The sequence below is a fragment of the Sorex araneus genome, chromosome 2 (genome assembly GCF_027595985.1).
Source record: "Sorex araneus isolate mSorAra2 chromosome 2, mSorAra2.pri, whole genome shotgun sequence".
NCBI classification, from domain to species: domain Eukaryota; kingdom Metazoa; phylum Chordata; class Mammalia; order Eulipotyphla; family Soricidae; genus Sorex; species Sorex araneus.
This window is the reverse complement of record NC_073303.1, coordinates 26,310,369-26,321,553: the sequence shown is the minus strand read 5'-3', so window position 1 is coordinate 26,321,553 and position 11,185 is coordinate 26,310,369. Positions and strand designations below refer to the sequence as shown.

The window sequence follows — 11,185 nt, the reverse complement described above, 5'->3', positions numbered from 1 at the left end:
CCGAGCCACCTGCGCCCGCCGCAGAGCCCCGCCCCGCTAGGTGGGCTCGGGGGCGGGGCCCGGGGGCGGGGCCCGGGGGCGCGGTGACGCGTGACGCAGATCCCGGAAGTGACGCGCCGGCGGGGGGCAAAAAAGGCGGGGGGGAGGGGGGTGGTGTCCCCGGCCGGTTTGGGGGGTGCGTTGCCCGGAGACGGAAAGTTTGGGCACCCGAGCGGGCTCCGCGGCAGCCCGGGAGAGGGGGCCCAGGGGGCGGCGGCGCGGGGGATGGGGAAGGAGCAGGAGCTGCTGGAGGCGGCCCGCACCGGGCACCTCCCGGCTGTGGAGAAGCTCCTGTCCGGGAAGCGGCTCTCCTCAGGCTTCGGGGGCGGCGGCGGCGGCGGCGGCTCGGGGGGCGGCGGCGGCGGCTCAGGGGGCGGCGGCGGCGGCGGCGGCCTGGGATCCTCCAGCCACCCTCTCTCCAGTCTGCTCAGGTGGGTACCGCGCGGGGGGCCGGGCCGCCGTCCGGGGGCGCCCCCTCCGCGCCCCCTGGGCTCCTCCGCGCGTCTCGGGGGGTCGGCGGCGCCGTCGGGGCCCGGGGGAGCGGCGGGCGGGGCGGCGGCGGGGATCCCCCTCGCCCCGCGTGCCCTCCCGGCGGCGAAGAATGGTGGGAGTGCCCAGGTGGCAGCCTCCGCCGCATGGCAGCGCGCGGCGGCACCCCGGCCCGCCCCGGGGTGCCAGCTGTCGCGGCGCGGCGGCCAGCCCGGAGCGGGGGGTCCCGACGCACCGCGCGTCCGTCCGCGCCCCCCGCGGGAAACGCGCCCGCTCGGGTGTCCGCGGGGAAACTCGGAGCCTCCCGCGGGGCCCGGCGGGACCCGGCTTTTGTTGTGTCTGTTCCCGGCGGCTCGGGGTGTCTCGCCGCCCGGGGCTCCCCCCGGCAGCCCCCCTCTCGTGCGGAGGGGTGCGCCCACCTCGCCGCCGCGGACCCCGCTGGATTCGGGTGTGCGGTGGCGCAGGCACCCTGGGGGGCGGGAGCTCCCGCAGAGACAAAGCTGCGCCGAGCCTCGCTTGGGGCGGGCGCGGAAACTTTCCCCCAGGTCTGCAGTTTGCATAAACACTTTAATCCCGGGCCGCGGGGATGGGGGGAAAGGTCGCGCCGTGGGGATTTGGAGGAAGGATGGGGAGGGGGGGCGCTTTGTCAGGGTGCGTGAAATGTGTTGGTTCAGCAGCGCTTTCATAGCCTGTTTTCTTTTCCTTCCTTGTTCTTTTGAGGTGGTTGGTTTTCTTTTTTTTTTTTTTCTTCAGAAGTGGAAGTTCATTTAGAAATGGCTTCGTTTGCTTTTGTTCCCCATTAGTTTGTGTAACTTCACTTCGAGTGAGCGAGGATCAGAGACATCCAGGGTTCCGTGAGATTGTTGGGTGGCAGGTGCTGGGTGTGAACCCAGGTACATATGGAATCAGAGGACGTTTTCCCCTTCCGTAAGCTGCTTTTATAGGAGACCAAGCCCTCAGTACTGTCAGGATTTCTCCCCTCCTAGAGCAGTGCTGTGGATGATTGATGCGCAGGATCAGCTGATGAGTAGCGCCAGAGAGTGATCAATTTCCAAAGAAACTGATGGCCTTGCTGTGGCTGTTAGTTCAGGGACTTGAAACATCCCCAGGAGATGAGATCCGGGCCTGGAGGAGGAGGCGAGTTAACTTCCAGGGTTCGAGGATTTGGGATGATGAAGTACCCTGAGAATGTTGTACGTGCGCCCCTCCTGAGCGGAGTCACGAAAGTGGGAAAGATTTGGTGGTGATGGATTTGGTGGTGATGGAGCAGATCCACCGGTGGTGAGTTCTGAGTGATCGGGCCCCAGTCTAGGGAACTAATTATATCTGCCACACTTCCGGTTTTTAGTGAGTCCCTTGGTCAGTACCTGCGGACTCACAGGTAGGTGCTCAGTGCCGGATGCATGCATCGTGTTCCTTTGAGGCTGTTGCACTTGTGATGTCGGAGAGGGGGAGGGAGACTTGGGAAGTTTGGTGGCGCCTGTCTGGACTGGGATGAGTGAGAGCAGCAGTGTTTGGAGTTTTGCTCCAGACACCTTAGCCCCAGTAGAGCGTGGTGGGAACTGGAACTTAGACATCATCTCTGCCTTCAAGTGCAGATCCAGTGACTCTCAGTGCTCACTTGGAAACTTGAAATTTGACTATCTAGCTATCACGTAGTTAATTAAATATGACGTAGAACTCTTGGTCGAGCACCACGATTTTACTTGGGGCCTCATACTAATATATCCAGTCTCTGTTGGCAAGAGTGGACGGTGTCTCCGTTGCCTGCACAAGAGAGTTGACGGCTCCGGACTTGTTTCTGCGCCTGCTGCACACACGAGTACTGCCCAGGTCTCCTGCAGACTCCTCAGGGCAGGGAGGATCTGCAGGCGCTAGTTAGAGCAGGCGTGTCATTAATTAGACGTGATGCTACTTCAGCCTGGCGAAAGATTTCTGCACAAATGAGACCATGCATTTAAATAATCCTAGGTCAGCATGTCCTCCTTTTTTGGGGGTTGGATAGAGGGTGCCCGGGCTCTCCACCTCTAGGACCTCTAGGAGTGTTTTTTCAAGCGTTGCAGAATCTGAGCTACAGATTTGGCGGTTGAATTGCCTACCCTGGAGAACCACTGTCTTCCTTCTCTTTTGGTGGTTTTAGTGACCAAGTAAGTACAGCCTGCCTGGGCAGGAGCTTTTGGCCTCAATGGATATAAATGTTGCAAATGGACACTATGTCTATTCATTTGTCTTGATAACCTAGTCCCTACCTCCCCCTTTCACAAAGTCTCTGCTTTTCATGAATCACATGCGGGGTCTTCTCCACCTCTTCCCTGGTATCCCAAAGCCCTCCCTCAGGGCGGTAATGCACACAGGTCTCTCCAGCTTCTACTTTGAAAGCCGTCATTGGAAGGGTGCACAAGCTCATCAACTCACTCATACTTCGCTTGCCTAGTTTTGGTAACTTGTGATTTTGACTTGTTGGTAAACTTTTGACATTTAGTGACCCTTATCAATTGAGAATAGGCCTGAGGATCAGAAAATCAACAAAGAAGACTCCTACTAGGAAAAGAAAAATGGTTTGAACTTTTACTTCCAACCAGTGCCTATTTCCATGGATTCAGACAGTATATTTTTGTACATTAGAGCTCTTGTTCCCAGATTCCCATTCCATTGCTGTCTCCTGCGTGAGTTGCTCCAAATGCCATCCCTTTAAGCTTCAGTTCCAGCACCTGCAGAATGGGCACTGTCTGATCTGCGTTATAAGTAATGTGTCTTGGATAGTGTGTGTATAAACCGAATACTGGCGCATTGTAAGTGAGCGCTGTAAGCTGTCCTGCTTTTGCCTCTCCCTGCTTCGTGCCACGTACTGTGCCATGCTCATCTTAAATGCCGTTCTTTCATGCTGGGGTGTCTGCTTTCCAAGACAGGGCAGATTAGTAATATAAATAAGGGAGAAGACCTGCTCAGGCAGGCACGTTAATGCCATTCAGTTGCCAAATGTATACCGATCATCTCCGCTTGCCAGGCTGACTGCTAGTCACATCGCAGAATTTATTTCCGACTTTGCACACAGTTGGTGCTCTGTCAGAATCAGCCCCTCCCCTGACACATGGTCTGTTCCCTCCTAACATTTATGGGCGGAGGGGTGTGGGCATATTTTTACAACAGATTGATAAAAGATAGAAAAAGCAATTAAAATCTAGCCTAACAGTAACATAAGGATATATCTAGCCCTCTGCTGCTTGTTTAAGTCCCAAACATCCTTATACTATAGCTGAGTTCTATATTTCTGTTTATTATTGCTCTCTGCTATCGAAACAATCAAATCTCTTTCTGTGGGGCTGGAGCGATAGTATAGCGGATAGGGCATTTGCCTTGCACCGTGGCCGACCCGGGTTCGATTCCCAGCATGTCATATGGTCCTCCGAGCACCGCCAGGAGTAATTCCTGAGTGCATGAGCCAGGAGTAACCCCTGTGCATCGCTGGGTATGACCCAAAAAGAAAAAAAAAAAAAGAGAAAAAAATCTCTCTCTGTGTCTGTCTGTGTGTCTGTCTGTCTCTCTCTCTCTTTCTCTCACTCTGCCACATCCTGGCAGTGCTTGGGGTCTGCTCCTGTCTCTGTACTCAAGTCTAACTTGTGGCAGGGCTTGTGTTGGAGATGAAACCCAGGTTAGCTATTTGCAAGGCAAGAGACTTAACAACTCCACTATCTCTCCTAGCCCCAAAAATCAAATTTCGCTCATGAAAGTAGGAGAGAATTATTTCTATTGAAAATGATCCAGAGATTTATTTTGTTGTTGCATAAAAGGGTATAGATGTAGGGCTGGCTTACAGGGCTAGGGTGCATGCTTCCGGGAAGGAGACTTGGGCTCCTTACCTGGTACTGCATGGTCCCTTGAGCACTGCTGGATGTACCTCCCTCCCAAAGGAAAAAGATTATCATTTGTCTAAAGTGTCTAGTCCCTACAGAACCCAAGTTAAAAAGTAAAAAGAGTGTCAGAGCAGTATTACAGTGGGTAGGGTGTTTGCTTTACCCGCCGCTGACTTGGGTACCATCCCTGCTACCTTCTGTGGGTCTCCAAGCCTGACAGGAGTGATCCCTGGGTGCAGTTCCTGGCACTGCCCCCTCCCCAGTTAAGTGGGTAGAGTTGTGGAGGTGGGGGGGGACCATCAGAAAACTTACCCAAAGGGCTTAGGAATGTAGTGTAACAATAGAGCACTTACCTTGCCCGTGTGAGGCCCTGGGTTGGGTTCCTGGCACTGCCCCCACCCCAGTTGAGCCACGATTGAGTCCTGCGCACTGCCAGGTGTGGCCCCAAAACAAAACCCTGAAACTCAATAATGAATAACTTTATAATCTCACGGTGACCAAAAATATAAAAAATAAAAGTGGGGGGAAACAGCCCAAATTGGAGTTTGATATGGGGAGTTTGATATGCTTATGGTTATCATAAAACTTTTATTTCCAGGAAAGCGACTTCTCTATGGAGAGTGCAGTAACATTTGGGTTAAAAAAGAATGTCTACAGCCAAAAGGAAAAAAGATCCAAGAAAATGAAGTCTTAAAAGAAAATATCATATCTTGTATTATAACTTAAAACTATCAATCGAATTGTGAGCCAAATACTGGTGGTGTAGGTGAATTATGTAAGTGATGTCAAGGGTCCTATATTCCTGAGGATTTAGAAGCACAGGGAGACTCAGCCAGACAGTCATTGAGGAGTTGATTGTGTCATTGTTTAGGAAAATTTCATACTTAGTTTCTACAGCATGAGAAAAGTGTGTAAAAAGCCAAGGAGGCTTGCTGGGGAAATCTGAAAACATAGAGACAGTAGCAGTCACGTGGCTATGATCTCTAAGGAAATTTTGCTTTACCCTTTAGGGAGGGGTGTTGCTGGGGGAGGCGGGGTAGAGTGGTGGTGGTCGGGGACCATCAAAAAACTTACCTAAAGGGCCTGGAATGTAGTGTAACAGTAGAGCACTTTTTTTTTTTTTTTTTTTTGGTTTTTGGGTCACACCCGGTGATGCACAGGAGTTACTCCTGGCTCATGCACTCAGGAATTACTCCTGGCGGTGCTTGGGGGACCGTATGGGATGCTGGGAATCGAACCCGGGTCAGCCACGTGCAAGGCAAACGCCCTACCTGCTGTGCTATTGCTCCAGCCCCCAAGAGCACTTTTCTTGCATGTGTGCGCACCTGGGTTGGGTTCCTGGCACACTGCCCCCACCCTGAATAAAGACCGAGTTTCTCAATGATACAAAATAGGGAATAAGAACATGAAAACATTTGAAAAACGGACTTCCCATTTGGGGACACTAACAAGTTTTACAAAGGTCAGAAGAAAGGACATTTATTTAACGACCTTTCTGAAGAGAGTCACAATTTCTTTTTCTTTCTTAAAATTTTTTTTTTTCTCTTGTTGAGAGCTCCAGATAGGGGGTGGGGCTAGGGGATGGGCCCAGTGGGTGGTCAGGAGCCTCTTGATACACGTGCAGTATCATTGATTAAGTTTGCACACCAACCATGGATGCTTACCTAAGCCACTCACTTACCTTCTGTCCCCCCCCCCCTTATTTTTGTGGATGTGGCCTCAAACAGAAAAGTAGTGTGACCATTTTATTGCTTTTATGTCTTTTAGTTCCCTCCCCACTCCTCCTCCTTCATGGTTCTGTAGCTTGAAAATTATGACTTGACAGCCCTTTTTTGTCATGCTAACCCTTTTATTTTGTTCTATTGTGTTAGATTTCTTTGAATGTGTCTATTTTGAGCAAAATGATTTTAACATCCTAAGGAGGAGGGTGGCCTTGTAAGGATGTGGGCGTGGCATGCAGCTTCTGGAAGAAGGATCTCATGGCGCTTGTTTAAGTTTCTGCTCTTCAAAGAGAATGTAAAAGCACAATAACAAAATAGAACACAGCTACCCAATAGCAGTTTTGGGCTCTCCTGCTAAGCCTCTGTAATTCAATAAGGACAGCTTTAATTCTCTTTTTTGAAACTTTAATTTTTTTTTCTTCTCTCATCTCTTTGTTGTTTTAATGTTTGGGGCTTGAACACTTGTTTGGGTGCCAGGGGTCAAAGGGCATTACTGAGGATGTCACTGGGTGATGTGGGGGATGCCAAAGATTAAACTCATGGTCTCACACATGCAAGATAGACATTCTTCCTAACCCACATCCCCTGACTGACCCTCTCAAAAGGTTTTCTCTTTCTTTTTTTTGTTTTTTGTTTTTGGGCCACACTGGCTATGCTTCGGACTTCTGGCTCTGTGCACAGGGATCACTCCTGGTGGGCTTGGAGTACCATCTGGGGAGTTGGGTATTGAACCTGGGTAGCAATAGCCCATATGGTCCCCTGAGCCCCGATGTCAGAAGTAATCCCTGAGCACGAGCCAGGTGTGGCTCCAAAACTAAAATAAACAACAAAAAAGTTTTTTCGGGGCTGGAGCAATAGCACAGCGGGTAGGGCATTTGCCTTGCACGTAGCCAACCTGGGTTCGATTCCCAGCATGTCATATGGTCCCCCGAGCACTGCCAGGAGCAATTCCTGAGCGCATGAGCCAGGAGTAACCCCTGTGCATCGCCGGGTGAAACCCAGAAACCAAAAGAAAAAAAAGTTTTTGGGAAAGTGTCTAATTTTAGTATATGTGCTGCCGAAGCGAGCACGGAAAGTGTCTAATTTTAAACTTCCTTGGTCATCTACTTGTAGTAAAAGATAATGTAACAGAAGTTTGATAAGTCATGGCTCTCTTTTTGTGAGTCCTGCAATTAAAGTTTGGTTTTTTAATCTTCTTAGTTGCAGGAATTAGAGGCAGGAAACAGATAGTCTTGTGGTCTGAAGAATTTGATTTGTTTCCAGTTAGATTCAGCATGTTCTCTTCGCCTGGAAGGTTTTGGTCTCAGTGAAAGTTGTATCCTTGGCCAGAAAAATCCCTTCCAAAAGTTCTCCTTGGTTTGTTCACCCCAGACAGCTGTGAATTTCGATTTGCGGAGAGGAAGTTAAAGCTGTTCCTGCCCTGCTCTTTTGTAGGGACAGTAAATTGCTGGGTTTCATAACCCAAAGACACCAAGGGAAACCCCAAAGTAGATAGTGGAGAGTTCATTCTTGGAAGTGCTAGGCTCTGCGGCGGGTAAGAACTCGGTCTGTTCTGGAGAGATCTCAGAAAACGTTCCCCACAGTGATTTCCAAAAGATTACTGGGAGCCTTCCTGTGGTACTGAAAATCATATCATTACATTCATAGGACATTTCCAAGTAACTTTGGTGTGGTTCGTGTTAATGGGAGTAATACTGGAAATTACATGGTACGGCTTCATATGTATCCTTTCTCAGTAATTTGTAGATCAAGTTTGTTTACTTTACAAATCAAAAAGAATCTTAACGAGTCAAGTTGTCTCTGGTTGGCTTGTGATGTTGTTGTCACTGTTGAGAACAGTGGCATGCTCCAGGCTTGAGGATGGCCACTCGTGATCAGGCTCTGACCCGGCTCTGCCTTGTGACCTCTGGGATCCAGCCTGTCTCCCAAAGCAGCGCCACCAGAGCTAGTCAGAGAGGAAGGTCCCACAGTAACTCTGTTGGAACATGCTGAGGGCATGGTACCTCAGCCAGGGTCCTTTGATGGCAGCCCGGGGCTTGCTACCTGTGATAAATCTGAAATGATAATCTTGTTTGTTAAAGACATATTTTTTATTTGTTTGTTTGTTCGGGGCTCACGCCCAGTGGTGCTCAGAGACCACTATTGAGACCACTGTAGCTCCCCCATGCCGAGCATGGGCTCAGCCTGTTGGACTATCTGTATGGCTCCAGGAACCTTTTACAAAATTTTGGGGGCCACGCCCTGGGGTGCTCACGGGTTACTCCTGGTTCTGTGCTCAGGAATGACCCCTGGCAGTGCTCAGAGGACCTTATGAGGTATTGTGGATGCAAGCAGGGGCCAGCTGCATGCAAGAAAAGCACCTTAACCCCTGTGCTAATTGATGCTGCCACTAAAAAATTTGTAATAATTGCTAGCAGAGGTGCCCACCCTTTAAGTCTGAGTCTCCCCTTCTTCTTTCTCCTCTTCCTCCTCTTCTTCCTCCTTCTCCTCCGTGCAAGGCAACTGCTCAACCGCTGAGCTACATCCGCAACTCATGAGTTCCAGTTTTTAAAGCTTAAATATGGTAATTTGTGGCAAAGTCACAAACTGAGAGATTTGTAATCTTATGTCTAGAACTTTGGTGCTAAATATGGTTTAGACTTTTGCAGATTTTGGGAGCTGATAATTGAACCCCTACGATATATGGGGCACCCACCACTCTGAAGCCTTCTGTTTCTACAGTAGAGCTAGTAACTAATCATACCAAGTGGGATAAACGTGAAACAACTTCATATTAGTTTAAATCAGATTTTATAGTCAAGTGAGTTTACTCTTTACTTTAGAAAATGTGTTTTCAGGGTCTGGAGAGATAGAACAGCAGGTAGGATAACTTCTTACATACACTTGACCCTGAATGCAGAGCCAGAAGTAAGCCCTGACACCATCAGATACAGCCCTGAAACAAACAAACAAAAATGTAATAAAGTATACGTTTCATTACTGCCACTTTTTTCTCTTTCCATTTTTATTGAAGAGCAATGGTCCTTTGCCTCATTTTCCGATCTGGGATTTGCTAATTGCATCTTTGAGGTATCAGTTAGCCTGTTCATCTCTCACCTGTATTTCCCATAGGCCAGGAACCAGATCTGGAAGCTCAATCTGATTCAGGTTCAAAATTTTTCACAGGATTTCTTCTTGGGGCTGTTGTATACTTGTGGTGGGCAGTCTTTTGTGATGTTGGATATTGGCAGCCATTGCATCACTGCCTTAGACCCACGAGTTAATTAGGTTTGCAAAATGACAATGTTGTCATTCTGTTTTACCCTTTTTGCTTAATAACAGGAATAACTTTTAAAGAGAAACCTCTTATCAACCAATCACTTAGTTACCCTGAGGTATAGTTTACGCAGGAAAGTTTAATTAAATGCTAGATTCTTTCCCCTTACTTACCAGCTTTCAGGTGAAATTAGTTTTCTAATAGTCTTTTAGAGAGGCCCAATGAGCCTTTAGGATTTTAACATTGCTTTGTAAATATCATTGCAGTCCTATATATTTAAATATAACTTCTCAGTAAGGACCTTTTAAAAAATACACTGAGATATTTAGACATTGATTATTTTACTTTAGTATGGAAAGTTGTTGAAATGGTTCGTAATGAAGTGGTGGTGTGTGTCTATTTTACTTGAGTGGTATTTCTACTAATGACTCCCCAGCTTATTTGGGTTCATCTGCAAATCGAGTGTTCTAATTTTCTTTGTTTTTGGTTTTGGCTACAGCTGGCGGTGCTCAGGGCTTACTCCTGGCTCTGTGCTCAGGAATCAATCACTCCTGGTGGTGCTCAGGGGATCGTATGTGGTACTGGAGATTGAAGTTGAGTTGACTGCATGCAAAGCAATGCTTTACCGTGTACTCTGTGTCCAGCCCTATGTTGTCACACTTTTTTTTTTTTTGCTTTTTGGGTCACACCTGGCGATGCACAGGGGTTACTCCTGGCTCTGCACTCAGGAATTACCCCTGGCCGTGCTCAGGGGACCATATGGGATGCTGGGATTTGAACCCGGGTCGGCCGCGTGCAAGGCAAACGCCCTACCCGCTGTGCTATCTCTCCAGCCCTGTTGTCACACTTTTTGATATAAGCAGTGAAGACACAGTTGAATGATCTCTTACTCAGCACTCTGAGCACGTTTTTCTGTTTTATTATTGATTTCTGCCTGAGGATTCAGAGCTTGTGCATACAGCTCTCAGTGCCTGTTTTGAGAGCTGTGTATACCCCGTTCTTTATTATAGCTCCACAGTATAGGAAAACATGGCTTTCTGGGGGCTGGATAGAAGGTGTAGCAGGGCGGCGCTTGCCTGGCACTGGTGGTGGATCCCGGCATCCCATATGGTCCCTTGAGCTCCACCAGGAGTGACCCCTGAATGCAGAGCCAGGAGTAGCCTGAGAATTGCCGGGGTGTGGCCCCTAAACAAGACAACAAGAACAAAACCCATGGCTTTTGTCATATTTTGTTTGTTTTGTTTTTGGGCCACACCCAGCTGTGCTCAGGACGTGCTCCTGGCTTTGCTCAAAGTGGTCACTCTTGGCCGTGCCCGGGGGAACAGATGAGATGCTGGGGATCAAATCTGCATCGGTCGTGTGCACTGCAAACGCCCAAGCTGCTGTAGTATACTTCTGGCCCCATTTTGTCATTTTATCCACTGTTTTTATGTGTTTGAAGTGGGAGTGAGAGGTCAGGGCCTTTAGCCTTGGCCTGGAGTTCCCCAGTGGCTGACCATAAAAATGCTTTATCTGTGGAGTTAATTTAATTAACCAGTGGCCATTTTTCTTGCAGTACTGGGGATTGAACCCAGGGCTCATTTAGCAAGGTGTGCACTATACCACCCAGCCCCCTTCCAGCTGTTAGAGTCCATTTAAAATGATAGCAGTACCTGCAACCACTTCCTTGGTTTTCATTCTGGTAGTGATTGATTGGGGCCTTCAAGATTTTGCTTCTGAGGTCTTGGCCGCTGTTAGGTGGGGCAGCATCCAGCTCCATCATCTTGACTGGTTTCACAGCACTTTGTGCTGGGCCCTCGGAGTTTTGTAGAGCACTGTTCTTAGTT

At 49.0% G+C, this 11,185-nt stretch overlaps 1 protein-coding gene across 6 annotated transcripts in view; it reads left to right on the top strand.

The window, feature by feature from the left end:
- Positions 1–219: 219 nt before the first annotated feature.
- The window catches only part of ANKS1A (ankyrin repeat and sterile alpha motif domain containing 1A), a 190,078-nt gene continuing 179,112 nt past the window's right edge, over positions 220–11,185 (top strand). For 4 of the 6 annotated variants that reach the window (XR_008628449.1, XR_008628448.1, XM_055125256.1 and 1 more), the window contains exon 1: positions 220–470. Coding sequence is in view for 4 of the 6 variants with exons in the window: in XM_055125256.1 (XP_054981231.1) it covers positions 265–470 (206 nt within the window). In the remaining 2 variants the exon portion in view is untranslated. The remainder of the gene's footprint in view (positions 471–11,185) is intronic. The other 2 variants (XM_055125258.1, XM_055125257.1) reach the window with 2 other exon arrangements.